A 25,541-nucleotide genomic window follows, 5' to 3' on the forward strand; every position below is an offset into this window, starting at 1 on the left:
ATGGGTTTAAAATTGAACATGGGTCTTAGCAAATAAGCCATTTTCCAGCCTGAAGGGCCAGTTGTGAGCTTCTTGAAGTTGTACTTGGGGGCTGGGCCAAGCCAAGGCCTCATAAACCAAATCTCACCTGAACTCCTCAGTAAGTAGAAATGCTTGGATTACAGAAACCACAGCCACACGTGTAGGATCTACAGTGCTCATGCCCTCAAGACTGTGGGGGGCTCAGAGACCCCAAAGCACCGCACTAATTCTCCACATGGAAAGAACAAGGAATAAACGTAGCAAAGGAGTTTATAAATATATAACTATATTTATTTTGAATATTAAATAGTTTTTAAATTACAAGCAATTTATTGAATCACACTAAGTTTCAATATACAGTAAAAATCTTACAATTTAAAAATGTACACAATTTAAACTCCAAGTTCATTAACTGTTATTTTGCCGTGAACCTTCTGACTGTGTGAAGTACAACCCAGTAGGTGTCAGGCCTGGAGGGTGTGACTGCCCCACCCAGGTCTCAAGCTGTGGACATGATCAAACAGTGGGCACATGCACAAGTCTGGTCGTCAAAGACCCAGCTTCGCCTGTGCAGGCTTCAGTAACCAAACACCACATGTTCAGCCACTGAGATGGCTATGGGTGGCCAATACTGTCAGAGCATCTTAAGAACCTATTTAGAAGTTAAACGGCGTTTCATTATGGCCAAGCAGTGCCACTCTGTTTGCTACCTAAGGAATATTGAGATGTATGTTTGAAGTAACCGTGTCTGCCCAGTCTCTCGAGGTGGGTGCTCTGAGGGGTAGCACACAGAACCTGACACTTGGTTACACCTGAGATTTCAGGCAATGGGCTGAGGTGGGGGGGGGAGGTTGAGGCGCTGCCTGCTTTCTTCCCCAGCCCTGGGGACACACATGCAATAGGTCACTAATTCTACAAATACCCTATGAGAAATATGAAGAAAAAAAAAAGGTTTAAAAGGGCATTTCACAGCAGGGAGACAGACCTCCTTAGATAAAGCCATCTTCCTAAAAACAGTCAGGCCTCTACAGCTGGAAACAGAGGCCGCTGGCAACTGTAGCCTTTCAGTGACTGACTCTGGCCAGGCAGAGTCTGAGTCTCGTTGGGAGGGGACTACATTTTTCTTTCTGACTTAGGATCAGTCTTCATATAACAAATGGAGGATAGCAAAGGAAGACATGGAGGGCTCATTATTATTTTATTTTTAAAGAGAACTTCAAAGGTCAGTTTCCAGTCTGATAGGTGGAAGATGGGCACTCAGGAAGGCAGGAAAGAACCACTGGGTCCAACCCCGAGCCAGCTACAGGGCCACTGATTTCACTGCTTGTTGAATGAGCAAGTCTGGAAGCCCACCAACAGCAACCAAATTATCACTGAAACAAAACCAGCTGGGTGTGGTGGAGGAACTTGGGAGGTAGAGGCAGGCAGATCTCTGTGAGTTTGAGGCCAGCCTGGTCTACAAAGCATGTTCCGGGACAGCCAGGACTACACGGAAAAACCCTGTCTTGAAAAAGCCAAAAACAAAAACAAAAAACAAAACAAGACAAAACCCATATTGGATGGCAAAGCACATGCTCACTTTTCAAAAATGGGCAGGAATTTAATCTATGGAGATGTCTGTATATTGCTTGGGACTTTGGGAGGGTGCACTGACAAGTGTTACACATTAGTCTTCCCTTCCATGCGATGCCACAGAAAAGACCCACCCACCCCCACCCAACTCAAGATATAAAATGCTTTTGTTTTGGCAATTAACCATGAGAGCGATATAGATATAAATATAAATGGGATTGTAAATTTAAATTGTTAAAATTCCCTCAACATGGTGAAAGATGGCCAGCCCTCAGCCATCAATAAATCTACCGCGGGCTGGCTGTGTAAGAAGGCTATATATAGAGTCTATGGATCCCCGCAATTGTAATCAGTGAATCTGAACTTCTTAAACCTATAATTTGAAAAGAAAAAAATCTTAATATAACTGCTTCTCTCCTTCTCAACTAAGACTGGTAGATAGAGGTAAAAAAAATCAGAAATTTCACACAGCAAAAAATTTAGTTATGATAATTTTGGCAAAATTACTTTCAAATGCCCTGTTTGTAATATACACGTCACAAGATCCAGTGCTTTCTATGGAGCCCCGGCATGCTAGGCCTGCACCAAGTACGGGAAAAGGAGACTCTGTTCTTAATTGTCTTCTGTTGATTGTAAAGTTATTGCTTAGTATAAAAAAATTCATGGATCGAATCAAGAGTTGCTAATAAAGATCATAATTTGCTATGTAAACTGATGCCGACACCCACACTCGCACTCTGTAGGCGGGCCCAAGTCCCTCTGATTGACAACACCATGTCCCAGTCAGGGCCTGGAGACACCCCAATGTCACACTGGAGTCTGGATAGTGGGGTCAGCACCGGGAAGTATTGGGGTCATCAGCCCATGTAAGAGCCACCCCAACAGGTGCAGTTCCCGCTCAACATGGCATTGCCATGGCACTGGCTGCCAACACTTCCTTACGTCAAAGCGGACTCCTGGCCAGCAGAGTGAGGCCAGCCTTGTGTTGGGGATACCAGATCCTTCGATGCTGAGGCTATGCTGGAGACTTGAGATCCCTTTCAGAACAAGAGGAGAGCAGAGTGCTTGACACAGATGGGGAGGCATGTGTGGGTCCCCCAGGGTTGCTGGAGGCCCTGCAGGTGCAGAGTGCTGCTGTCTCCTGGGTGCTGTGTCCTGGAATGGGAAGCCCCAACCCCAGCCATTTGCAAACAGCTCTCTCAGCAGCATCCACACTGGACAAACTGCTCTTTGCACCCACCGTTCTTCGTGGGGCCTCAGAGGTCCCCGCCTGCCTGCAGGACATATGAGAACTCTTGCAGGCTGGCCTCTGTGGAGAGGAAGTAGTATGGGCCTCATCTGCCACACCAGAAAATGGCCCTGGGCACTGAGAGCACTGAGTTCTGGGTGCATCTCTTATTGGATTTTTACCAAGAGGATTTAAAAGCACAAGAGGCAGGACAGGCTGCTCAGAGAGAATCCACCTTATACAGAAACATGCTTGATGCAATCAACAAAACTAAGCAGCAGTTCTGAACTCATCAGAAATATTTCCTCTAGGAACATAGAACACAAACACCCAGAGTCAGCATGGCCTGGGAAAAAGTACCCATGTACACTTCCCACAGGTCTGAAGACAGAACACTCAAAATATTGAAGCTTTACAGTACCATGCAGGGCAAACACACGAGAAGACAGGAAAAAAAGAAAGAAAGAAAACAAAAACAAAACAAAACAAAACAAAAAAGCCTAAAAAACAGTGGACAGCACCATCTTGGCCTGCCATGTTTTCCTTGTATAATTTACGATGCTGTACAATATTGGGAGCTCAAACACTCACCCACAGTGCAGTCAGACAGCAATTAGTGATTTCCTTAAAAAACAATAAATATGGCTCACTTGTGACCATTCCCCTGGTGTACCCCTTTGTGGCACCTGTGCCCAAACTAGAAGCTCAGATGTGGTGGGGAAGACACCCACACAGAAAACAGACCCATGACTGGGGGTGCACAGGTCCCCAACACTCATGCGCCACAGCCATGTGGAAGTGCAGCCACCTCAACAGGATGCCCAGCACAGAGCGTGTCTAACGCAGGAGCAGGACAGGCGAGGGCTGCAGAGGGAGCTGGCTTCCTGAGCCTTATGTCAGCCACCAAGGAGTCGATGTGGTCGCTCAGGCGGACATGCAGGAACGCGGCTTGGGCCAGGTGAGTGTGTCCACAGCCGCCTAGTCTTTCTCTCCATCTTCACTGCTGCCTATTCCCAAACAGAAGCAACATGACAAAGAAGGTCAGCTTTAAGAATTGACTACCCAGATACTAACGGCATGGAGGTGACCAGATCAGACTGGTAGGAAAAGGAGCTATAGCTGGTGTCTGGCTGCTTCATGCCTTCCTGTCTCTCCTTCCCACAGCCTGCAGGGTTCTGCACACACAGCTGCTTGGCTCCCACAGTGGCTCCATGGCCACAGTCAGGGGCACTGCAGTAACCTAATCTGACCTGTGCACCTGCCCCCACAGAGATCCTTAGGCACAGGCATTATCTCATCGGCACAGGTGAAAACTATGTAAACAAATAAAAGCACTTTATATCCTACATTTATTATTTGATCTGTAAACTTCAAATAAAAAATGTACCTATTAACATTTATCTTTCGATCTTGGTATAGGGAAAGAGGCCCATATGTTCAGGTATTGCTACTTCAAATTGGTCCCTGCTGTGAGTTCCCAGCTTGCCCTCTGGTATCACACGGAGACCAAGACTTAATGGTAAAATCAACACTGCCAGGGAAGAGACGGAGAGCCTGGGCTCCAGTCCAAACCACAGGTCAAGCGTGCCCAGAACGGGTGCCTGTGCAGGGCGCTCCTCTGGGAGGGAAGTGTGACCCGAGGAAGCAGGGCTGGCAGAAAGGGGAAAGAAAACAGCCCTCTCCAGGACCTCCAAGATCTCTAAGGCCAGGCTAGCAGGGCTATACAGAAATGAGCATTGGGAGAGACTCTGAATGTGGGAAGCACGGCCACATATGCACTGTCCAGCTCGTGAGAGATACACCAGGCCAGTTATTTCAGCTACTTGGGAATCTGAGGAAAAAGGATTCAAAGTTCAAAGCCAAACTAGATACAAGATAGGCAGGGTGACTTGGTGAGACTTTGTCTCAAAAACAGAACAAAACAGAGTAAGAAGAGACCTGGGATGAAGTTTAGTGGTAAAGGAGTGAGGGGCTGGGGTGTGGCTCAGTGGTAGAGCCCCTGCCTAGAATCCCCCAGTGAGGGGCTGGGGTGTGGTTCAGTGGTAGAGCCCCTGCCTAGAAACTCTAGTAAGGGGACGTACCTTAACGTTGGAACAACATGCTTAGTATACCTGAGGAACCACACCCCACCACAAATTGAGATATTCAAGCAAATGAATAATCAGGAAAGACTAAATAGCATCAAATCATCATTCCTTTGGGGCTAGGGTAGATGAGCATTCCTGGCTGAAAGCCATCAAGCTTCTGCCATGGCCCCACCCCCAGCACATGCAGGGCTCCTCTCACCTCCTTGTTCAATGTCTGAGTCCGTGAGGTGTGTGAGAGAGAAGCTGGCGATGTTGGCGGGAGAGATGGAGAACCTGGAGCAGGGGGACACATGTGGCCAGTTCTGCTCCGCGCTCCTGGCCGGTGGTGGGGGAGAAAAGTATTTGGAGGTTTGAAGAGAAGGCTTGGAACCCAGAAGGCTTGTTGTTTTGGACATGAAAGGATCTGGGGAGAAGTCATCGTCCCATTCAAAGCCTCCACCTGCGGTAAGAACATCACCCTGTTATCACCTTATGCAATCAATTCACGATAAGGAGAGGGAGCCCAGGGCATGCGGCACAATCGGCCAACAGATGGCAGAGCAGAAACACAAGAGGGAGTGTGTTTCTTCAGGGGACATTTAAAAACAAGTTATGTTTCTTTCCAACAGTGTTAGCATTAGCCAGGCGTGGTGGCACACATCTTTAATCCCAGCACTTTAGAGGCAAAGAGGGGGATCTTGCTTATATCCCAGGCTAGCCTGGTCTACAGAGTGAGGCTCTGTCTCAGAGACCAGCAAACAAAACAAAACAACAAAACAACTCCCCAAATAATGTTCCTTTCCCCAGCTTTTGCAACTGATCAACACAGCACTGACGAATACCTTCTTCATCCGTGGAGCTCTCCGAATTCATGCACCTGCCCAGGTAGGGTGAGCCTGATGCTGCTGCTGGGCTGCTGGGCCCAGGACCATGTGCTTCTCCTCCACAGTGCCCCAGTTCTTTGGTGGGAGTTTCCTGAAAAGCCAGACAAATATTCTAGTTTTCAGAGCCCACTCTCCAACCACACCCAGGCTGACAGACTCATCAGATGAGGTGTCCTAAGAAGAGTTATTTACTTTACGTGAGGAAGAAGGCCTCAGGCCTTCAGGATTTGGAATTACAATGATTATGAGCTGCCAAATGGATGCTGGGAACCCAGGTCCTACATGAAAGGACCCACGCACCATCTCTCCAGTCCCAACCCCCACTACCCTTTTGACACAATCTCCCTATGTGGACCAGGTTGGCTTCAAACTCTAGACATGTGCTCACCACCTCTCAGCCTCCTTTAATCACTGGGATTAAAGGTGTGCACCAGCAAGACAAGTTCTTTCCAGCACCATTTTTCTTTTCTTCCTTCTTTCCTCCCCTCTCCACCCAAAACAAGGTTTCTCTATGTAGCCCTGGCTGTCCTGGATCTCACTCTGTAGTGAGTCCCGGCTAGCCTGAACTCACAGGGATCCACCTGCCTCCACCTCCTGAGTGCTGGAATTTAAGGTGTATGCTACCATCACTTGGCCTCTTCCTTTTTTTAAAAGACAGTATCTCACTATGTAACCCCAGGGTCTCAAACTTGCTATCTAGCTCATGCTGGCATCAACTCTTGATCCTTTCAGCCTCTTGAATGATGGGAATACAGGCCGCTGCCACTCTATATGGCGAAGTCCTGCCATACCTGGTCCCTCCAATGCACCGCGGGCATCTGTATAAGGCATGTGAAACAGTCCTAAAACCTCTGAGAAGAACACAAACAAGCAGATGCAGGAGGGAAGAGGCCCAGACTTCAGAGTGGCACCGAGCTGGCACTGCATGGCAGACATGTTGCCTTTGGAATGCCCTGGCCTGGACAGGGTTGCTGGAGAAGCCTTTGGTTCTGATTCTAGTAAAGGAAGGGCCCTTCTAACCCTCAGAGTGTGACAACTCAAGGGTCCTTTCTCTCCTTGTCCTGTCACCCCCATCTCCATGCAATCCGATGGCTGGTTCTGAAGAGGACCCCTGGTGTTTCATACGATTTCCCTTCTTGTGTGGCAGACTTGGGCACCAACTTTCTGTCTGGAGGACCAAGAGGGTGGACAAGGCTGGGATTACAGGGCTATCATCAAGGGGAGGAGCTTAGAAAAGCAACTAGACAAGTATTGAGGAGTTTCTGGGCCTACCCTTGAGCTGACCCCAAACAACACAGTTGTGAAAACTGGACGGTGCAAGATGAGAGGGTGCCACCAAGTTCCAGCCCGGCCAGGGGCACAGCACCAGGCCGCAGAGTCGAAAGAGGAACTAGTACTGATACCGAAGCTCACAGGAGGCTGGCTGGTGCTTGTGGCCTGAAGCCAGCTGTGAAGGCCTAAAACAAACATATCAACACTCCCCATCAACTGAAAGGACAGATGCCCTGTAGCATGCTGGGAAGACACAAAATCTAAAGTGACCCAGCCTTCAAGGAGCCAGGGCAACCTCACTTCACAGAAGAAATGATCCACACAGGTGTCAAAGGTCACAAGCACTGGGATTATCTGAAAAGAATTTAGACGGTGAGGTCAAATGCTGTTGGGAAAGAGCTGTCTACTCAGAATCTATGCTCAGGGAAAACATCCTCAGCAGTAAGGATGCGATGAAGAAACGGCTGAGAGTGGGTGCAGGAGAAAGAGAACCTGAGAAAAGCTGAATGAACTTCTGAAAGTAGAACAAGACATAGACAGGAACCCGGGAACCAGCGGTGAAGACAGAACAAAAGGAGACAGAATCGAATATAAAATATAAAACCATCTGCCTTGAGTTTTTTTTTTTTCACAAAAATTATCAGATTGCTTTTGTATACTTATTCATTTACTCTGTGGGAGGCATGGGACTGCATATGCCATGGCACACATGTGGAGGTTGGAGGTCAACTTGTGGGAGTCACTTCTCTCCTTCCTCAGTGTAGGACCCAGGGACTGAACTTTGGTTGCTGGGCACTTTTCCTTAGGGAGCTATCTTGCTAGCCTTTGTGTGCACCCCACTGTGTGTGTGTTAGTTAAGGCAAGGTCTCACGTCACCCAGGCTGGCCTCCAACTAGCTTAGCTGTGTAGCCAAGGACGACCTTGAGCGTCTGATCCTCTTGTCTCCACTTCCTGAGTGCTGGGATTATAGTTTGTGGACCACCATGCCCATCTTATGGGGTGCTGGTATTTATGCATGCTAGGCAAGTACTTTACCAACCAAGCTTCACCCCTAGCTCACGTGAGCTCATGAATTTCTTAAAATGTCTGATGACTGAAAGTAAAGTACACTGCACTATTTTTTGTTTGTTTGTTTGGTCATGGTGTCTTAGCCAGGCAAGTGTTCTACCACTGAGCTACACCCCCAGATCCTGACGAGATTTTTCAGTGGATGGAGATATAAAGTACACAACACAGTCAAGAATGAGGGACAGTAAGTAACACTCAGAAGGAAAGACTCTATACTCTAGCTGAAGAGGAGAAACACTGATTCCAAGCCCACCCAAATAAATGTGATGAACTCCCTGGAAGTATAACACCAGGGTACACGAACACCAGCCAACACTGTTCCGGAGGAAGGAAGTAGACGGAATGGGAAGAGCAGAGGCAAGTGACACACCTAAACCCAAGCATAGCACTGAAAACAGACGTTCAGGGGCTGGGAAGATGCTTTAGTCCAGACAGCGCTGCCACGTAAGCATGAAGATGTGAGTTTAGACCCTGGGCACCTATATTAGCCAGGCATGGGGCAAACACCTATAATCCTAGCAATCGCCTCACTAGCCTCCATAAATAGAATTAGTTCATACCAGAAAGATACAAGAAAATTTCCAACTGGAGCCAGCCAGCTGGCTTGGTAGGTAAAGGTGCCTGCTGCCAAGGCTGACGGCCTGCCTGGAGACCCACAAAGTGGAAGGAGAGAACCAACTCTTCCAAGTTGTCCTCTGACTTCCACATGTACACTGTGGCATAAGTGCACATATACTCAATAAATAAAAGTGTAATAAATGTATAAAATAAATGCAATAACAATTATAAAAAAGAAAATCTCCAAGTCTTAGAAATTACATAATATACATATAAGACTCTGATGGGTCAAAGACGAAATCTTAAAAGAAAATGGGAAAACAATCTGAGCTGGATGAAAATAAAAGTACAGTGTATTTAAAATTTGTGGAAAGTAGCCATAGCAGCAAAAAGAAAATTTATACCATTAAAGTCTAATAGGAAAAAAAAGTCTCAAGTCCCAAGTTTTTACCTTTAGAATCTAAAAAAGGGATCACTGGCTGTTCTTCCAGGGAACCTGGATTTGATTCCCAGCACCAACATGGAATCTCACAACCATCTGTAACTACAGTACCTGGGGAATCTAATGTCCTCTTCTGGCCTCTGTGGACACAGTGTGCGTGTGGTACAAAGACATACATGCAGATAAAACACCCATACATTAACAACAAAACAAAACTAGAAAATGAAAAGCAAAATAAACCCAAGCGAGTAGAAGGAAATACTAAAGATAAGGTAGGAATCAATGAAATTGAAAAGGGAAAACAAAATAAAGAAAAAAAAAGCCATCACGAAAGCAAAGCCATTCTTTGGAGAGACTAACACATCTTCCAGTGTCTCCAGAAGCTCCCGAGGAAGAAGGCACTTCCCTAGTCATCCATCGAGCCACTGCCCTGAAATCCCAGCCAAAGACAGCACCAAACAGTAGAGCTAAACAAAGCAACCAGAGAGCCCCAAACCTCACCAACTCTACAAATGAAAGAGGCAGGTTCTCTTCCGGTCTTAGGAGCCATCTTGGCTGGATGGTTCTGGAGGTCAGGCTTGAGGAGAACCCTGGAAGCAGCAGGAGGTAGGTAGGCAGTCACCTGGCCCACCTAGGAGCTAGGCTCACTCAGGTGTGTGTTTTTCACCGCCCACCCAATCCCACATGCAGCAGTAAACGGGAGGGTTTTATTTGCTTACTTTTGATCTGCTGCTGGCCACCTAGGGTTCAGCAAGCCAGGCGCACACTCTATGGCTGGCCTGTAGCCCAAGCCCTGAGAAGCTTGGTAAGAAGGAAGGTGATAGCATACAGCATCCTCGGGACGAAGGCCGACAGTAGGAACTGGAAGCCTTCACTGTGGGACCCTAAGAAGCTACCTCCCAGAGGCCAAGATGAAGCCAGAAAAAAAAAAAAAACAGTACAAGCAGTATCAAAGACACCAAGGACCCTGTATCTTCCAGCATATAGTGGGAACTACTTTTGGGTGCTATGACTTCAAAGCCTAATCATAATCTGATTCAAGAAACAAATTCAGGGCCCACATGTGACGGTTAACATCCAGCGCTAAGGAGACCAAGGCAGCAGCACTATTAGTTCAAGAACAGCCTGAGCTACATACAAGTCTCAAAAACGAAGACTAGGGATAGATGGCAGTGACAGTATACTACCAGCCCAAGGTCCTGGGATCCATTAACAACCACATAAACTAGTAATTCAAAGTTTACAAAGACCAACAAACAAAGAACACAGAGGAAGGAAGGGGCTGGGGAGATGGTTCAGTGGTAAAGTGCTTGCATGAAAGCCGAAGGACCCAAGTTCAATCCCTCACACCCATGTAAAAAGTTAGGTGTCTGGGGCTCAGCAGTTACAAGTACTAGCTGCTCTTCCAGTAGACCTGGGTTTGATTCCCAGCACCCACGCATGGCAGCTCACAACCATCTGTAGCTCCAGTTCTAGGGGATTCCTCTTCTGACCTCTTTGGGATCCAGGCTTGTAAGTGGTACACAGAAGTTTTTGTTTTTAATTCTTAAAACAGGGAGCCCCTGATTCAATTAGATAGCTAGTCTCAAAAAATAAGATAGAGAGCAGTCAAGGAAGACACGAGACATGGAATGCAGAAAGAGAGAGAGAGAGAGAGAGAGAGAGAGAGAGAGAGAGAGAGAGAGAGAGAGAGAGAGAGAGAGAGCTCTCCAGTCAAGAAGCCTGTCTACCCACCAAGCCAGCAAGGGTCAAAGCAGAAGAGCTGTCCTATTCTCCAGACTCACCCTGCAGGGGCTGGCCACTGTTTCTTAGAGTTCCCTGCCAGCAACTGTTCTAGGCCTGCACCCGTGTTGGGTCTTAGTGCCAACTATCAGATTCTAAAATTCGGTCAACTAATTTCAGTGGAATTCTGTTAGGAGATCCAGGAAGAATGCCCAGGACTCTCCCTTAACTGAATGCAAATGCCCTGTACAAAATTAATTTCTGCTGATTCTTGGAACATCATCAGTCTCAGATGACTTCCACATTACCATAGTCTGCTGTCTCAACAGCAATTAAAAGACAAGACCACAAAGCTAGGCATAGCACTCAGGAGGCAGAGGAAAGTGTATTTCTGAGTTCAAGGCCAGCCTGCTTTGCTGAGTTCCAGGCAGGGCTATACAGAGAAACCCTGTCTTAGAAAAATAAATATCCATCAATAAAATGAACAAGACCACAGCTGTGATGACATGAATGATGCCCTCCTGGGGAGCCTAGTGTGCTTGTCCTGAACTCATGGCATGCTGAGGGCATGAGGCAGCCAAAGATGTCTGCTTTGCTTTCACTGCCTGCCTCGAGTGTGACAAGACAAGCTGAAGCCCGTCACACCCCAGGTGGCAGTCATTAGGAAAAGGTTACTTCTAAGGCTTAGAATCTCAGCGCCATAATATGAGAGCCAAGACAGGTTTCTCATCAAAGACATGGACACTGCTCCAAGCTGGAAGGTGATGATACAGGTGGATTGGATTAGTGAGGGGAAGTCGGCACAAGGAATAATGGAACCAAAAGGATGGGTGTCTTGTGGAGCCAGAAAACAAAACCAGTGGTAAAGCACCTGCCAAGCGAGCAAGAGGACTGGAGCGCAAGTCCCCAGCACCCAGGTAAATGCCGAGAAGGATGCACCTGTCATCCCAGGGCTCTCCAGAGCAAGCTGGCTGAGATGAGCTGAAGCAGCGAGTTCTGAGTTAGGTGAGAGAACCGGCCTCTCTATCATGTGGAAAGGAAGACACCAACACCAACCTTGTCCCCCACACACATGCAAACGTATATACCCAAACAATACATACATAAAAGGAAAGAAAATTCTGAATTTTTAAAAATAGAACCAAATCAGGCCACAGTTAGCTTCACACCTTCTTGAAATTCTCTACAATATAAAGAGAAAGAAGTCTGAGATACCTGGTCAAACAGGTAAACGGTGACATCATCAAAAAATGTCACTGCCTTCTTTTCTTTCTTCCAGTCATCTGGCAGCTGCTCAATAGCCTCAGCAGCTGAGGGTTTCAACAAACTCCGCAAGTGCCTGCCATCATCATTACTAACTATAATAGGCACCGGGTGCTCTGTGTCGTCTTCTGACTCGGAGCTAAGGCTGTGCAAGTTGAAGGCCCGCAGGTCCTCGTCCGAGTCGTCACTATTCTCATCTTCTTCATCAGCATCCATCCCATCTTCTGAGAGGTCCAGCACCCCAGACACACAGAGTTTACCGAGGTACTTCCCTTCAATGTCTGGTTCCTTCAGCTTCGGGCCCTCGAAGTGGCTGGACATGGACTTATCCAGTGTGGAACTTGTGTATGCAAGGAGTTCATTAGTGTTGGTGCCGGTAGAGGCCAGGGTGCATGGGCGATCTTCCTGTGTCTCCAGGTCATCACAGCTGCTAAGTTCTGAATTCAGCAAACTAAAGGGGCTGCTGGCCTCATCATCCACAGGAAATGTCTCTCTGGAAGCATCAGCTGGTGTGGGCTGCAACATTTCTTGTAGTTCTGAGTGACAAGAATTCTGCAAAGCAGACACCTGACTTTGATCTGGCTGGCTCTGTGGGGCTTCCAAACAGCTGTCTCCGACGTCAGAACTTTCCTCTGGAACAACAGGCTCGGGCGGGGACTGGCCTTTTACCAAGGCCGGGGCAGAGGCAGAGGCAGATGTCACTGGGACCTCCTCAGGCTTTTTATCTGGCTCTGAGTCATTGTCTGAGAAGTATGCAGAGTCTCGATACGAACTCTGGGTGCCTAGTGTGAAGCTCTGAGGGTGGCCTTCAGCACCCCTGTGGCCATCACCCGCATCTGAGATGACAATGACTGGATTGGGAGGCAAACTGTTCTGGCCACTGTCACCTGCTGCAGTCGTGTCTGAATCAGCAGTGCCCTCAGGTGCAGGGTGCAGGGTCCACTCAGGAGACTCCAGGTTCTCTGTTTCATAGCCACTATCTGCGGGCTTATCAGGGGGCAAGAGTTTCTGCGGGGTGTGGGAGCCCAGGGACTCTAGCAATGCCTCATGGACATCCACCGAGTCCAGGGAATCTGGTGTCTCCACAGACTGCTCTGAGGTGGGGATGGGTGTTGACAAACTGTCTTCTAAGAGGCTATCTTGGCTGGTGGAGTCTGAGGAGAGGGCAGATGCCAAGGCTGCATCTTTGGGGGCAGCCTTGTAATTGATCTCATTTAAAGCCTCCACAGTTTCCGAGCTTTTCTCCAGTGAGCTGCCACTAAGAAGGTCTTCTGAAAATGGCTGATTTTGTAAATCCTGTCTGGATTCTGGAAGACTACTCCCCATACTACCCTGACCAGTAAGACCATCATTCACAAAAGTGGAGTCTCTTTTGGTGAGATCCAAGGCCTCCTTGTTTTGGCAAGTGATGTCTGGGGGTCCATCACCCTCATCATGAGTTTTGGCATCAGTAAGAGTTTCATCTGGGGTAGTCATAGGGCTGGGGCTTACAGCCAGGCAGATGGAGTCCTCAGGGACTCTGACATCTATAAAAGATTTGAGTTCTCCTGGCCTCAGAATTGAATCTAAGGGGCCATTAGAAGGTGCTTCTTCTGTGAGTGAGGCCGGAGGTATCTGCACTTCTGGGGAGGCTTGTGGTGACGTACTGTCCTGAGGCATGACACCTGTACCTTCATTCTCTCTGCTCATGCTTTCCTGTGACAGAGGAAAGCCCAGTGTCGTCTCAGGAAACTCAACTTCAGAACTCAGAGAGTCTCTCTGGGGTGAACCTAACAGCGTCGAGGTAAAACCTGCATTCTTAAGTTCTGTTTGAAGATCGTTCACTGGCTCCTTGCTAGGCAGCGAGTCTTTCAGAAGATTTTTCTCCTGAAGAAATAAAAAGTTTTTTGATAATTCCTGAACACTCAGTGGATCAAAGTGATCTTGGTGCAAAAGACTTTCTGATAAGCACAGAGGGTCCTGGTCGAAAAGTTTACGGGACTTTTCTTTGTCAGGGTGGCAAGTGTCTTTGGGGTCATCCAGGCTCGAACTCAAGGTGACTGGCTTAAAGTCAGTTTGGACCCCATTTAGTTCCATTAGATCAAATATTTTTTGGTGACTTGGCAGGTCATCTGCTCTGTCAAGGTCACTGGAAATGTTGAAAGGGCTCCCAGGGAGGCTGGCTGCACGCGAGTCCTCGGCAGAGCTGGGTTCTTTAGGTAGGGCACTGCTCTGGAAGAAATCGTCATCTGTACTGGGCTCCTCAGACACAAGGTTCTTGAGGGTCGTGAGCTGGGGTGCCTCAGCTCCAGCCCTTTCTGGGTTATCCACTTCAGTTGTGAGCAGTGTGGGTGGATAATCCAGCCCTAAGTTGCTGCTGCTTTTCTCTTCCAATTGGATGTAATAGTCACTTCCAACAGAGAGGTTGTGGGCATCAAACACAGGAACCACCCCAGGGGCCCTCAGGGGGACTTCTTGGCCACTATCATCTTGTTTGCCAGGGCCAGGATCTGAAAGTGAACTCTCAAACACCTCAACTGGGAAGAACATGCTGGAGAACGACAAGGCTTCGTCTGGGTGACTCCGAGCTCGCTCATCAAAATGGTCATGCTTGGCAGTTTCCCACACATACTCAAAGCTCAGCCCCTGGCTGGTCTCAGTCACTGTGAGGACCTCCTCCATCTCCCGACCTAGCCGGTCCCGGGCAAAGTGGTCAAGGATGGGGAAGGCGGCACTACTTGACGTGTCCCTGCTGGTGGTGTTTGGCTTGAGAGCGGTCCACTGCTGTTCAAAGTCGACCTCTGAGTCCCGCTGGCTCTGCATCCGCAGGTAAGTGAGTAGTCGGTGCACATCTTCTGCGGCTGGCCTCTTGTCAGGAGACAGCCAGCAGAACTGTAACACTTCATACCTGAGAGCCACACAATTGACAATTAATGAACGGAGCACACTGACTGAAAGTAAGGAATAACCTTACCTCAGAGCCAACTCAACATGCCCTTCCCCAAGATTTCTAGACCTCAACCACTGCCAGCCATGTTAAGGGCTCACCTCAGAGTGACTAATGGTGCAGGAGGAAAGGAAAGAACACATGATGCACTCAGACACTTCACAGTATACAGTTACAAGCTGTCTGCCAGATCACATGTTCTTGTAATAACCTCATAAAAAATATATTTTTTGGTTGCTGTTCTAAATCTTTTTTGTTAATGTTTTGATAGCATTCTAAGAACATGCAAATTGTTTTTTAAAAAAATATGATTCATGCTCTAGCTTGCATATGTTTAGTTTTAATGTTTCATTAGCATATATTAACTTTTTTCCTTTTATTTTCCAGACAAGGTTTCTCTATGTAACAGCTCTGGCTGTCCTGGAACTCACTCTGTGGACCAGCCTGGCCTTGAACTCACAGTGATCTGCCTGCCTCCTGAATGCTGGGATTAAGGTGTGCATGCAGCAGCACCACCACCTGGCTAGCACATATTAATTATGCACAATATTGGGTTTCATTATGACATTTTCATACAGGCACATACTGTATTAGGATCATATTCACACAGCCACCCCTCACCCTCTCTTGCCCTTTCCCACTCCCATAAATCCCATTCTTCCCAACTAGCCTCCCCTCTATTTTCATGTGTATGTTTGTGACCCAAAGGTGTTCATTAGGGCTGCTTACAGGACTGTGCGTATCTTATCAGTGGCTATACCACTGAGAACTGCCTCTCCCTGCGTCACCAATCCTATGTGTATCAACATTTAAGGAGGGTCAGGACCCCATGAGCACCCCATCACAGGGTGCTGACAAGCCCAATCTTGTAGACCCCTGAATTCTGAAATGGTTCTGCCACATTCTCGCCTTCAGTTTTCCTAAACATTTACTTATTTATTAGTCAGGAGTGGGACACATCAAGGCACTTATTTGGTTCAGAGGGCCCTTTGGAGAAGTTGGTCTCTCCTTCCCCATGTGGTCCCAGGAACCAAATGCTTTCTGGGTTTGGTGGTAAGTACCTTTACCCCGAGTCATCTTGGTAGCCCTACATTCTCCTCTATTTAGCAGAGATGTGTTTAACACTTTCTGTCAAACACTAGGAACGGAAGCCAGGACCTTGTGTGTGCTGGCCAGGGCTCTTCGTGGCACTACACTCACAGTCCTACCCTGAGTTTCTATTTACTATTACTTTAAAGACTTTAAGTGTGTGTGCAATGCAAGTGCACGTGACAACGAGATAGGCTAATGCAGAGATGACACTTGCATGATCAACCATGAATAATGTAAAAATGAGGCTGTGAACTCAGATCTTTCTGCTTGAGTGGCAGGCACTGCCCTGACTAAGCCATCTCCCCACACTCCTTCCTTGTTTTTGTAGATTACAAATCAGAAGGAAGCTACCAACCATCTATCAGAATAAGGCTGCTCCAGCTGGGGCTTTGGGAGTTTCATGTCCCTCTCTCTAACGACTTGATTGAGAACATCCAGGTCAGAAAGATTTGCATAAGGCTGAGCAGCATTACTGAAGAGTTCCCAAAGTGTCACACCCAATGACCTGTGGAAAGCAAGAGGGTCATGTTGTGGTCTCATTTTTATTTGTAGCATCAGCAACTGTATGAACAAGATATGCATGGAAGTAATTATTTATTAGTAAGATCAAGAAAAAACAGCTCTTAAATAATATCCCAATGGCAAAAAAAAAAAAAAGCTATTTGGATGACCAGAAGGCCTTCTCATATTTATTTCATCACTATAATAGGGCATAATATAATTGCAAGAATTAAACAATATGATCCCTTGTGATTTTAAAACTTAAAAGAACCAGGCAGTGGTGGCGCACACCTTTAATCACAGCACTTGGGAGGCAGAGGCAGGTGGGATCTCTGTGAGTTCAAGGCCAGTCTGGTCTACAGGACAAGTTCCAGGACATCCAGGGATGTTGCAGAAAGAAACCCTGGTCTCAAAAAAACCAAGCCAAACCGAACCAAACCAACACAACACCAAAACCAACAATGCTGTGGAACAATCCTTCTGTACACTGTCAATATGTATTACTATCACTGATGGCCTATAGCAAGGCCGGATAAAGTTAGGCGTGACAACCCAACTGAGAATACTAGGATGAAGAAGGCTGGAGTCAGAGGAGACGCCAGGAGACACAGAGGGAGCAGGATATGCTGAAGGAAAGGTAGAACCACGACCTACCTGGCAGAATGTAGATTAATAGAAATAGGTTAATTTAAGTTATAAGAACTAGTTAGTAATAAGCCTGAGCTATCAGCCAAGTATTTATAATTCATATTCAGCCTCTGAGTCGGTTTTTGGGACCAGATGGTCAGCACAGGAAAACTGCGCCTACAAAGCGACAACAAAAAGATCCCCCACAAAAAAACCAAAGTTAAAGGTAATTAATTGAAAGACAGGGTGTGTTAAAGCTTGACAAAGTGGTTCAACAACACACACTCTGAATTCTGAGATGGGGAATCCTACTGAATAACTATAAAATAATTCCAAGATACTTGGACATGAGTAAAACCTCACTCCACAATCAGACCTGTCACCTGTTGTTCTGGTTGCTCCTTAGTCTCCTAGCTTGTGGCAGGTGTCACCACGGTGGGACACCCTATCTCAGGGTCTATCCAACTACCTCTTTTGTTATTGGTGCTAGCTGTAGACAAGTTCTCACCGTGTAGACTGAGCTAAAAAGGAATGCCTAGCTTGGTCTTTAATCACAGTGGTCCTCCTGCCTCAGTCAAGTGTTAGGTTTATAAATGTGTGATGAACACCCATCTCCCCCTCCCCCGCCAACTTGTCCTTGCATCCTAGAGCTCTGTCCCCTAGAAAGGCTTCTGCTTAGTTCAAAGGAAGGCCTTTCCTTCAGAGCCTCCTATTGCTGCTTTCCACTCTTACTGCAATACGGGAATCTCCTGGGATAGGCTCAGGGAACCAGGAATGTCATCTGCAAAGTTTACATTTTAAAAAATTGTATTATTTTATGCACAGGAGTATTTTGCCTGCATGCATGTCTGTGCACTGTTTGCAGGCCTGGTGCCATGGAACCCCTTGGCACTGGACTTAAGGATGGAATGTGAGTGGCCGTGCTGGTGCTGGGAATCCAACTCTGTCTTCTGCAGGAGCAGCCAGTACTCTTAACCACAGAGCCATCTTTTTAGATTCTTCTGGGACAATTCTAAACAAGTAAGTTGGTTCTTAGGATCCATATCACTCTTTTTTGTTTTTAAATAAAACTCAGGGTCTCACTATGCAGCCCAGGCTGGCCTGGAACTTACTACATAAACTAGGCAGGTCATGAATGCAAAAAGATTTGCCTGCCTCTGTTCCCAGTGATGGAATTAGGGGTGTGTACCACCACACATGGCCTGTATCTAACATTTAGTGACAGAGCCAGGTTTGGCCAGGGAAAGTGGAGTTTTTCAAAAGCTCCCTGTGATTTATAATTCTGTCTTCTTCCAGATTTGGGGTATGGTTATGAGACTGTGGAGATATTTTGTTTGTGTCTTAACAACTGAAGCTTGCCTAAAGATCAGAATGCAGAGTTAAGCCAATAAAAGGCCAGGCAGTGGTGGCGCACACTTTTAATCCCAGGACTCGGGAGGCAGGGGCAGACGGATCTCCGTTAGTTCAAGGCCACGCTGGGCTACACAAAATTGATCCAGTCCAAAAGAGAAACAGAGCCCACACAAGGGTGATCCCAGCACTTAGGAGTCACATCCCCTTAATCCCAGCACTAGGGAGGTGGAGACAGGAGTGATATGGCTGGGCGGAGAGAGGAATGTAAGGCAGGAGACAAGAGCTCAGTGAGTCTGAGGCAGCAGTCTGAAGCAGGCAGTCTGAGGACAGGATCGCCCCTATGGTCTGTGCACTGATAGAGGTAAGAACTCTAGTGGCTGCAGCAATTCTTCTCTGATCCTTCAGCTTTCACCCCGATAGCTGACTCTGAGTTATTATTATTAACAACAATTAGAATTTGTGCTGCATGAGACTGTTCAATACCTACTAGGAACCTGTGAGTAACAACAGCACACAGTGGCTTTCCTTGCTGTTTTGCAGCCTGGTATTCAATTTCCTGCTGCTACTGTACAAGTGACTGAGTAGAGTCAGCATGTCCCATGTCCACAGAGATCATTTCTCCTAAAGGAGGAAAGAGGATGAAAGCTCTCATGCCAAGCCAGAAGGCAGCACCTTCTCCCTGGCAAGGAATCCTCAGGGGTGTACGATCACTTTCAGTACAAAAATGTTTATTTATTTTTTTTTAATTTATTTATTTATTAAAGATTTCTGTCTCTTCCCCGCCACCGCCTCCCATTTCCCTCCCCCCCCAATTAAGTCCCCCCCCAGCCCGAAAAGCAATCAGGGTTCCCTGTCCTGTGGGAAGTCCAAGGAACCCCCACCTCCATCCAGGTCTAGTAAGCTGAGCATCCAAACTGCCTAGGCTCCCACAAAGCCAGTGCGTGCAGTAGGATCAGAAACCCATTGCCATTGTTCTTGAGTTGTCAGTAGTCCTCATTGTCTGCTATGTTCAGAGAGTTTTATCCCAGGCTTTTCCAGACCCAGGCCAGCTGGTCTTGGTGAGTTCCTAGTAGAACATCCCCATTGTCTCAGTGTGTGGGTGCACCCCTCGCGGTCCTGAGTACAAAAATGTTTAAAACACTGGCTATTGACCTTAGAGAGTTTCCAATTTTATTGAAGAAAATAAAGAATCCATGTGAAATGCTAAAAACCAAAAGGTTTGTTTGGAAGGGACAGAATGAGCCGCATTGCCTATCTCCTGCCTCAGGCTTCTACAGCCCTCACTCACCTCACTTCCTTCTCTTCCAGTAAAACATTCTCAAACCAAAGCACCAGGCTCTGCCACCCCCCCCCCCAACTCTTCAGAGGGCATGAAAGGAAGCATAGGTTCCCCAGCTCCTTAGGCGCACAAGTCTTATTCTTTTGGGAAGAAATGTGTTCTGCTGCTTTCTCTACCTCTACTCTAAATTCTGCATGAGGTTCCCTCATCCACCTTGGCATGAGCAGGATGGCGAAACCTGCCAGCAACTGTTTTGACAGTCAGGAACAGTGCCAATTCTGCCTTGGGGAACACAGGCTCCATTTTCATGTCAATCATCCTGCTAAACACAATAAAAATGCCAGTGAAGCATAAAAAAAAATCTTGAAGAATCTAAGGTGGGTAAGAAGGCAGGAACTTCCAGGGTGAAGCTAGTTTTGAGAACCGAGCATACAAAAGCCACCTTTGAGCCCTAGGGCACCTATGCAAGCACTTAGGTTTCTTTGTCTAAGGCTCCATGGAAGAAGGCAATGCTGAGCAGGCCAAAGTCCTGGGTCTACCCAGGTAAAGAGTCCCACAGAAAGACTCTACTTCTGGGCAGATATAAGCCAGCTCCTGAAAGGCAAGCTGCCAGACAGGGAGAAAGAAGAGGAACTAATGGGGATGAGTTACAAAGTAACCAGAGTCAGCCTTGAAGAATCATCTGAGAAACATTTTAAGCTCACTCTGCAATGCCCTGTAGGTGGCAAGGCACCCAAGTACCCAAAAGAGGCAAATCCAGGTCCTCTGTGGGGGAGTGAATCTCAGTCTAGATGCTATGCAGTCTCACCATAAGGAGAGTCAGAGGAAGCAATTATCCATCCAGAAGCGGAAGGTATTATTTATTGCAATAATTTGACACAGATCAAATTCAGTTATAAAAAACTCTGATAATTAAAAAAAAGCAGAGAGATTTAACAAAAAGGACATAGCTGAAAAGAGAATCTTAAAATAGAGAATTAGAGGCTGGAGAGATGGCTCAGCAGTTAAGAATACTGGCTGCTCTTCCAAAGGACCCGGGTTCAATTCTCTGAATTCACATAGCAGCTCACAACTGTGTATGTAATGCCAGTTTCAGAGGATCTGACTCCCTCACAAAGATACACATGCAAAACACTGATGCACATAAAATAAAAATAAACCCTTAAAAAATAGAAAATTAGTGGGTAGAACATGTGTTCTAAAATCAAAAGGGTGAAATGCAAAGGGTCAATTAAGAGACGTAAGATGGAGTAGGAAGCAACAATAATTAATGTTCAATTAGCCTTCCCGAAGGAGGGAACATAAACAGAGGCAATAGTTAGAGGATAAGGGCTACAGTTTTTCTAGAACCGATGCACTGTATCAACCTATAGATTTAGAAAGTCAAATAAAAAACAAGCAGGGTGGGTGTATCAATCCAAACCCATAAAATTAACACTGACAAACATCACAGGAAAATAAAAAATAGGAGAAGAGAAAAAAAGTCAGAGAAGAATGTTAAGTCAGCCAGAGAAAATGTCATATTACCTTCAAAGACTTACAGCTGACTTCACAAAAGCAACAATGGAAGCCAGAGGACAGTAGAATGACATCTTCAACATGCTGGGAGGAAATAACTGTTATCAAGTAAAAACAGTTCAAGGGACGAGAACAAAACAGGCAAGTGTGAGCAGTCTGTTACCAGTAGGCCTCACTCAATCAAACCAGGAAGGACACACTTGAAGTAGAAGTAGTATAACCACAGTGGAAGGTCTGAGATCAAACACAAAAATAAACAAAAGAAACACAAGGAAAGCAGTTTGTTATGTGGATAAATCTAAATGGATATTGATGTTAAAAAGTAACACGTTAGCCAGGTATGGCAGTACACCCTTTTAATGTTAGCATTCAGGAAGTAGAGGAAGGCAGATCTCTGAGAGTTTTAGGTCATCCTGGTGTACAGAGTGAGTTCCAGGACAAACAGGGCTACGCACACAGAGAGAAACTGTGTCTTGAAAAACCAAAACCAAAACCAAAGAAACAAACAAACAAAAGTTACGTTTTTTTGTTTGGGGGTAGGGGTAAAAGAAAAAATGAGAATATCCAACAATGGCACATAACCGTGTGTGTGCATGTGCACGTCCATGTGGAGGAGGTACACAGCTCAAGAGAAGTGGAATGTTCTAAGTCCTGTACTAGTCAAGAAAGAGGGTTAGAAAATGACATCAGATTAAGTCTGTGAAGTTCATACATACTGTCTGTAATTTCCAGGATAACTGATTAAAAGTACAGGTGCAGAAAGCATAGCTCCCAAATGAAGAGGAAAACAGTTAAAAAAGGAAACCAATCCAAAGCGAAGGTAAGAAAAAGAAAACCAAAAATAAACATGAAAACGACACCCCAAAATGTAGCTGTCATTAAGAAAACCATGACACTGTCTAGTCTAAGATTTGGAGACATCATTTTAGAACCATCTTTAATGACCCTTAAAAATCAGTCTTATGTAACAGCCCAAACTCCCCTCAGCTTTCCATTCACTCAGTAAAGATCAAGCATCCACTATATTCCAGGCCCTGTGTAAGCACAAAATTTAAAACAGATGCGGTTCTTGTTTTTAGTAGAAGAAAATGGACAGAAGGTGCAGTATTCAAAATTGTTACCATGGCTATGGCACATGATATATCTTTCCTAACGTAATTACTTCTATACTCAAAGAGAAGGGAGTCAGGCCTTTGCTAAAGAAATCAAATAAAATGGCATATCAGATACCTACCAGATATTACTGTATTTAGTCTGCTCTGCAGTCAGGAGTCTGTCTTGAAAGCTGGTCACTAATTCTGGAGCAGTCCACCTCAGAGGGAAAATTTTTTTGTCATCTGTCTCAATGTAATCCTCCTGCACAATCACAAGCACAATGTTCAGAGGAATTCCATGTGAGGGGAGCTTGATAGTTTAAGAGCAAAATGTTTTCAAAAATGCACACCCAATCAAAAACACAGCAGGGAGGAGGGGAAGCCGGCACAAAGAGAGACTTCTGAATGGAAGGAAGAGACATGGGGTGTTCCTCTGAAGTCTAGAGGTTTTGTAAACCGGTCTCTAAAGCACTACATTTGCTCGGTCACCTTTAGCACAGGCTGGCCTTCTGCACTGAGGACTGTGCTGGTCACCGCAGCTGATGTTACAGGCTGTTCTCCCAGCACTTACCGGCAGCAAAGTGACGGGTGAGCTACAGACACTAGAAGCCCTCTTCCTTAGCTGTAAATTATGGCTGCACAAAGCCAACCACCTTTGAAAGGGGTTGGAAAGGTAATGCTAGCAACAGCTTCACAGTATGCAGTAAGAGCTTCAAACACTACAGCTACTGCTTGACAGAACACCAACCTAAATTTGAACGTTTTGAAAGTATCACATCTCGGGTCCTCACAAGAACCCACTAAATCACAGATAAACAGTATATTTCTATTGCTGCTTAGAAAACAATGGGGATAACAACAATAAAATTCCTTTTAAAAAATACAATTATTTTATATGTATGAATATTTTATCTGAACGTATGTATGTACACCATGTATGTGTACAAAGCCCAAGGAGGAGGTCAGAAAAGATCCTCTGGAACTAGAGTTACAAACTGCTGTGAGCCTCCATGTGGGTGCTGGGAAATGAACCTGTGTCCTCTGCTGCAAGAACAGCAAGTGCTTTAACCTCTAAACCATCTCTCTCCAGCCTCAGCAATATCTCTGCCCATGTCCTTGTTCAGCTGAGCTCTGCAAACACATACAGATGAAAATATAATCTACTAATTTATTTTCTTTTTGGTCTATTTATAACAGTTTCAAAAGAACAAAACCATAAATATCAATTTTATCAAACCTGTGCTGCAGTTTTACTGACTGTGTGGAGAAATATCTACATGACACGTGTGCTTTGCTCTCCAAGTGTTAATAACCATTTTGCCCACGTGCTAATTATAAATTTTACTGTACAGGGCTAGTGAAATGGCTCAACACGATAAGGCATTTATTGCCAAGCCTGATAACTTGAGTTCTGTCCTGGGAACCCACATGGTAGAAAGAAAGAACTGACATCGGTAAATTGTCTTTAAACCTCAGAGTCTTTCAAAAGCTGTCATAAAACCTTGTCACAAAGCCACTGACTGAGAAAAAAACAGAAGTCAACGGTACCATTCAAAGGCCTGTGACAGACCCTGCTGTCATGAAGACTGACTCTCACCCTTTCTTCAAGCATGAGTAGCATTTTTCAACTTAGTGTCCATGGCTGACACTAAGCAGGTTAAGGGGATGGAGGCAGAGCTTTGCTTACCTTGTATCTGCTGAATCCTATTCCATAGTCGCCCACTTTGACATTTAAGTCGGAGGTGAGAAAACAATTCCGTAGGGCCAGATCACTGCAAATGGAAGGAGTAAGGCCAGCATAAGAACAAACAGGATCTGCAGCCTGGACCTCACCTCACAGAACTGCCGCAGGTTAGAGGCTTCCTTTAGAAACCAGCGTGTCTTCAGCTCTCTGCTTAGTAATTAGTGCTCTGATTTTTGTAATAGTTTAAGTTAAACAGCACATTCCTAACTGCATTTTAGACACATAACTAAGATCACTGGTTAAGTATGAACATACCTACATCAGTGGCCTGGATCACAGTTCTCAGAAAGAACTTTAGAATATTGAAATTGCCTGAATTTTCTTTACAATCTGAGGGTAGGAACAGTCTCTTAATCTGTTAATAAAGGTGCAACTCCAGAGGTTCAAAAGCCACTGTGTGCCCCCACCCCACGTGCCCTCACTTTTCAAAGTTACGTAGGCGCTGGCGCTGGGCCCTCTCCAAGAACTCTGTCTCTTTTCTTTACCTTCCTGAAGGAAAGAGAAGAGTACAGTCATGATGTACAATTTACAGACAGTGTTCACTTCAAGAACAAGTTCACTTTTATAAAACTGGTACTTTGAAGGGTGGGAAGATGGCTCAGTACCTAATATGCTTGTCTTGCAATCCTAAGGATTTGTGTTTAGTCGCTGGAGCTCACGTAAAAAGGCTGGACATGGTGGCATACACTTGCAAACCCAAAGCTGGGGAGGCAGAGACAGGAGGCCAGTCTAGCCTACTTAACAAGTTCCAGGCTAGCAAAAGACACTGTCTCCAATAAAATGGACAAGAAAAACAACATAGGAGATTGTTTTCTAACCTGTACACACATATCAAACAAAAGACATACTTCAATAAGTAAAAAACTTCCCCTTCTTTTTTGTTGTTTTTGATTTTCAAAAAACTTTAAAATATTTTACTTATATTATTATTTTTAAATTATGCATATGAGTGTCTATCTGTGTGCGGGTTAGTGCACATGAGTTCAGATGCTCAGAGGTCAGAAGTGGGTGTTTGATCCCCTAGAGATGGAGTTACAGGTGGTTGTGAGTTGTCCAATGCGGCTACAAAGCTCTCGCTACCCAGGTGTTTCTCTAAGACCTCCTTTTCCCTAAGTGACTCAGTTTTCTCATTTATTTCTCACAGTACCCACTAGTGAGCAGAGGCTGGAAGTAACTTTGCTAGCAGGTGAAGTGTTTCACACTCTCACCATCAACAGCTACAAGGGGCAGCAGCGGATGGTAGCAACACTGGCCCTTGCACTGTTGGGTCTCAATGGGCACTCTCAGTGGAATGCTGATTTGGTTGCACTA

General features: G+C 45.9%; 1 protein-coding gene across 2 annotated transcripts in view; it reads right to left on the minus strand.

Moving 5' to 3' along the window:
- Window positions 1-290: 290 nt before the first annotated feature.
- Window positions 291-25,541, minus strand: part of Lmtk2 (lemur tyrosine kinase 2) — a 91,840-nt gene continuing 66,589 nt past the window's right edge. For both annotated transcript variants that reach the window (XM_075973491.1, XM_075973501.1), the window contains exons 8-14: window positions 24,174-24,258; window positions 22,627-22,748; window positions 16,470-16,619; window positions 12,049-14,983; window positions 5,730-5,862; window positions 5,108-5,347; window positions 291-3,828 (exon numbers count right to left, since the gene is read on the minus strand). In XM_075973491.1, the coding sequence (XP_075829606.1) occupies window positions 3,800-3,828; window positions 5,108-5,347; window positions 5,730-5,862; window positions 12,049-14,983; window positions 16,470-16,619; window positions 22,627-22,748; window positions 24,174-24,258 (3,694 nt within the window). In that variant the 3' untranslated portion in view covers window positions 291-3,799. The remainder of the gene's footprint in view (window positions 3,829-5,107; window positions 5,348-5,729; window positions 5,863-12,048; window positions 14,984-16,469; window positions 16,620-22,626; window positions 22,749-24,173; window positions 24,259-25,541) is intronic.

Source organism: Microtus pennsylvanicus, chromosome 1 (genome assembly GCF_037038515.1).
Source record: "Microtus pennsylvanicus isolate mMicPen1 chromosome 1, mMicPen1.hap1, whole genome shotgun sequence".
Lineage (NCBI taxonomy): Eukaryota > Metazoa > Chordata > Mammalia > Rodentia > Cricetidae > Microtus > Microtus pennsylvanicus.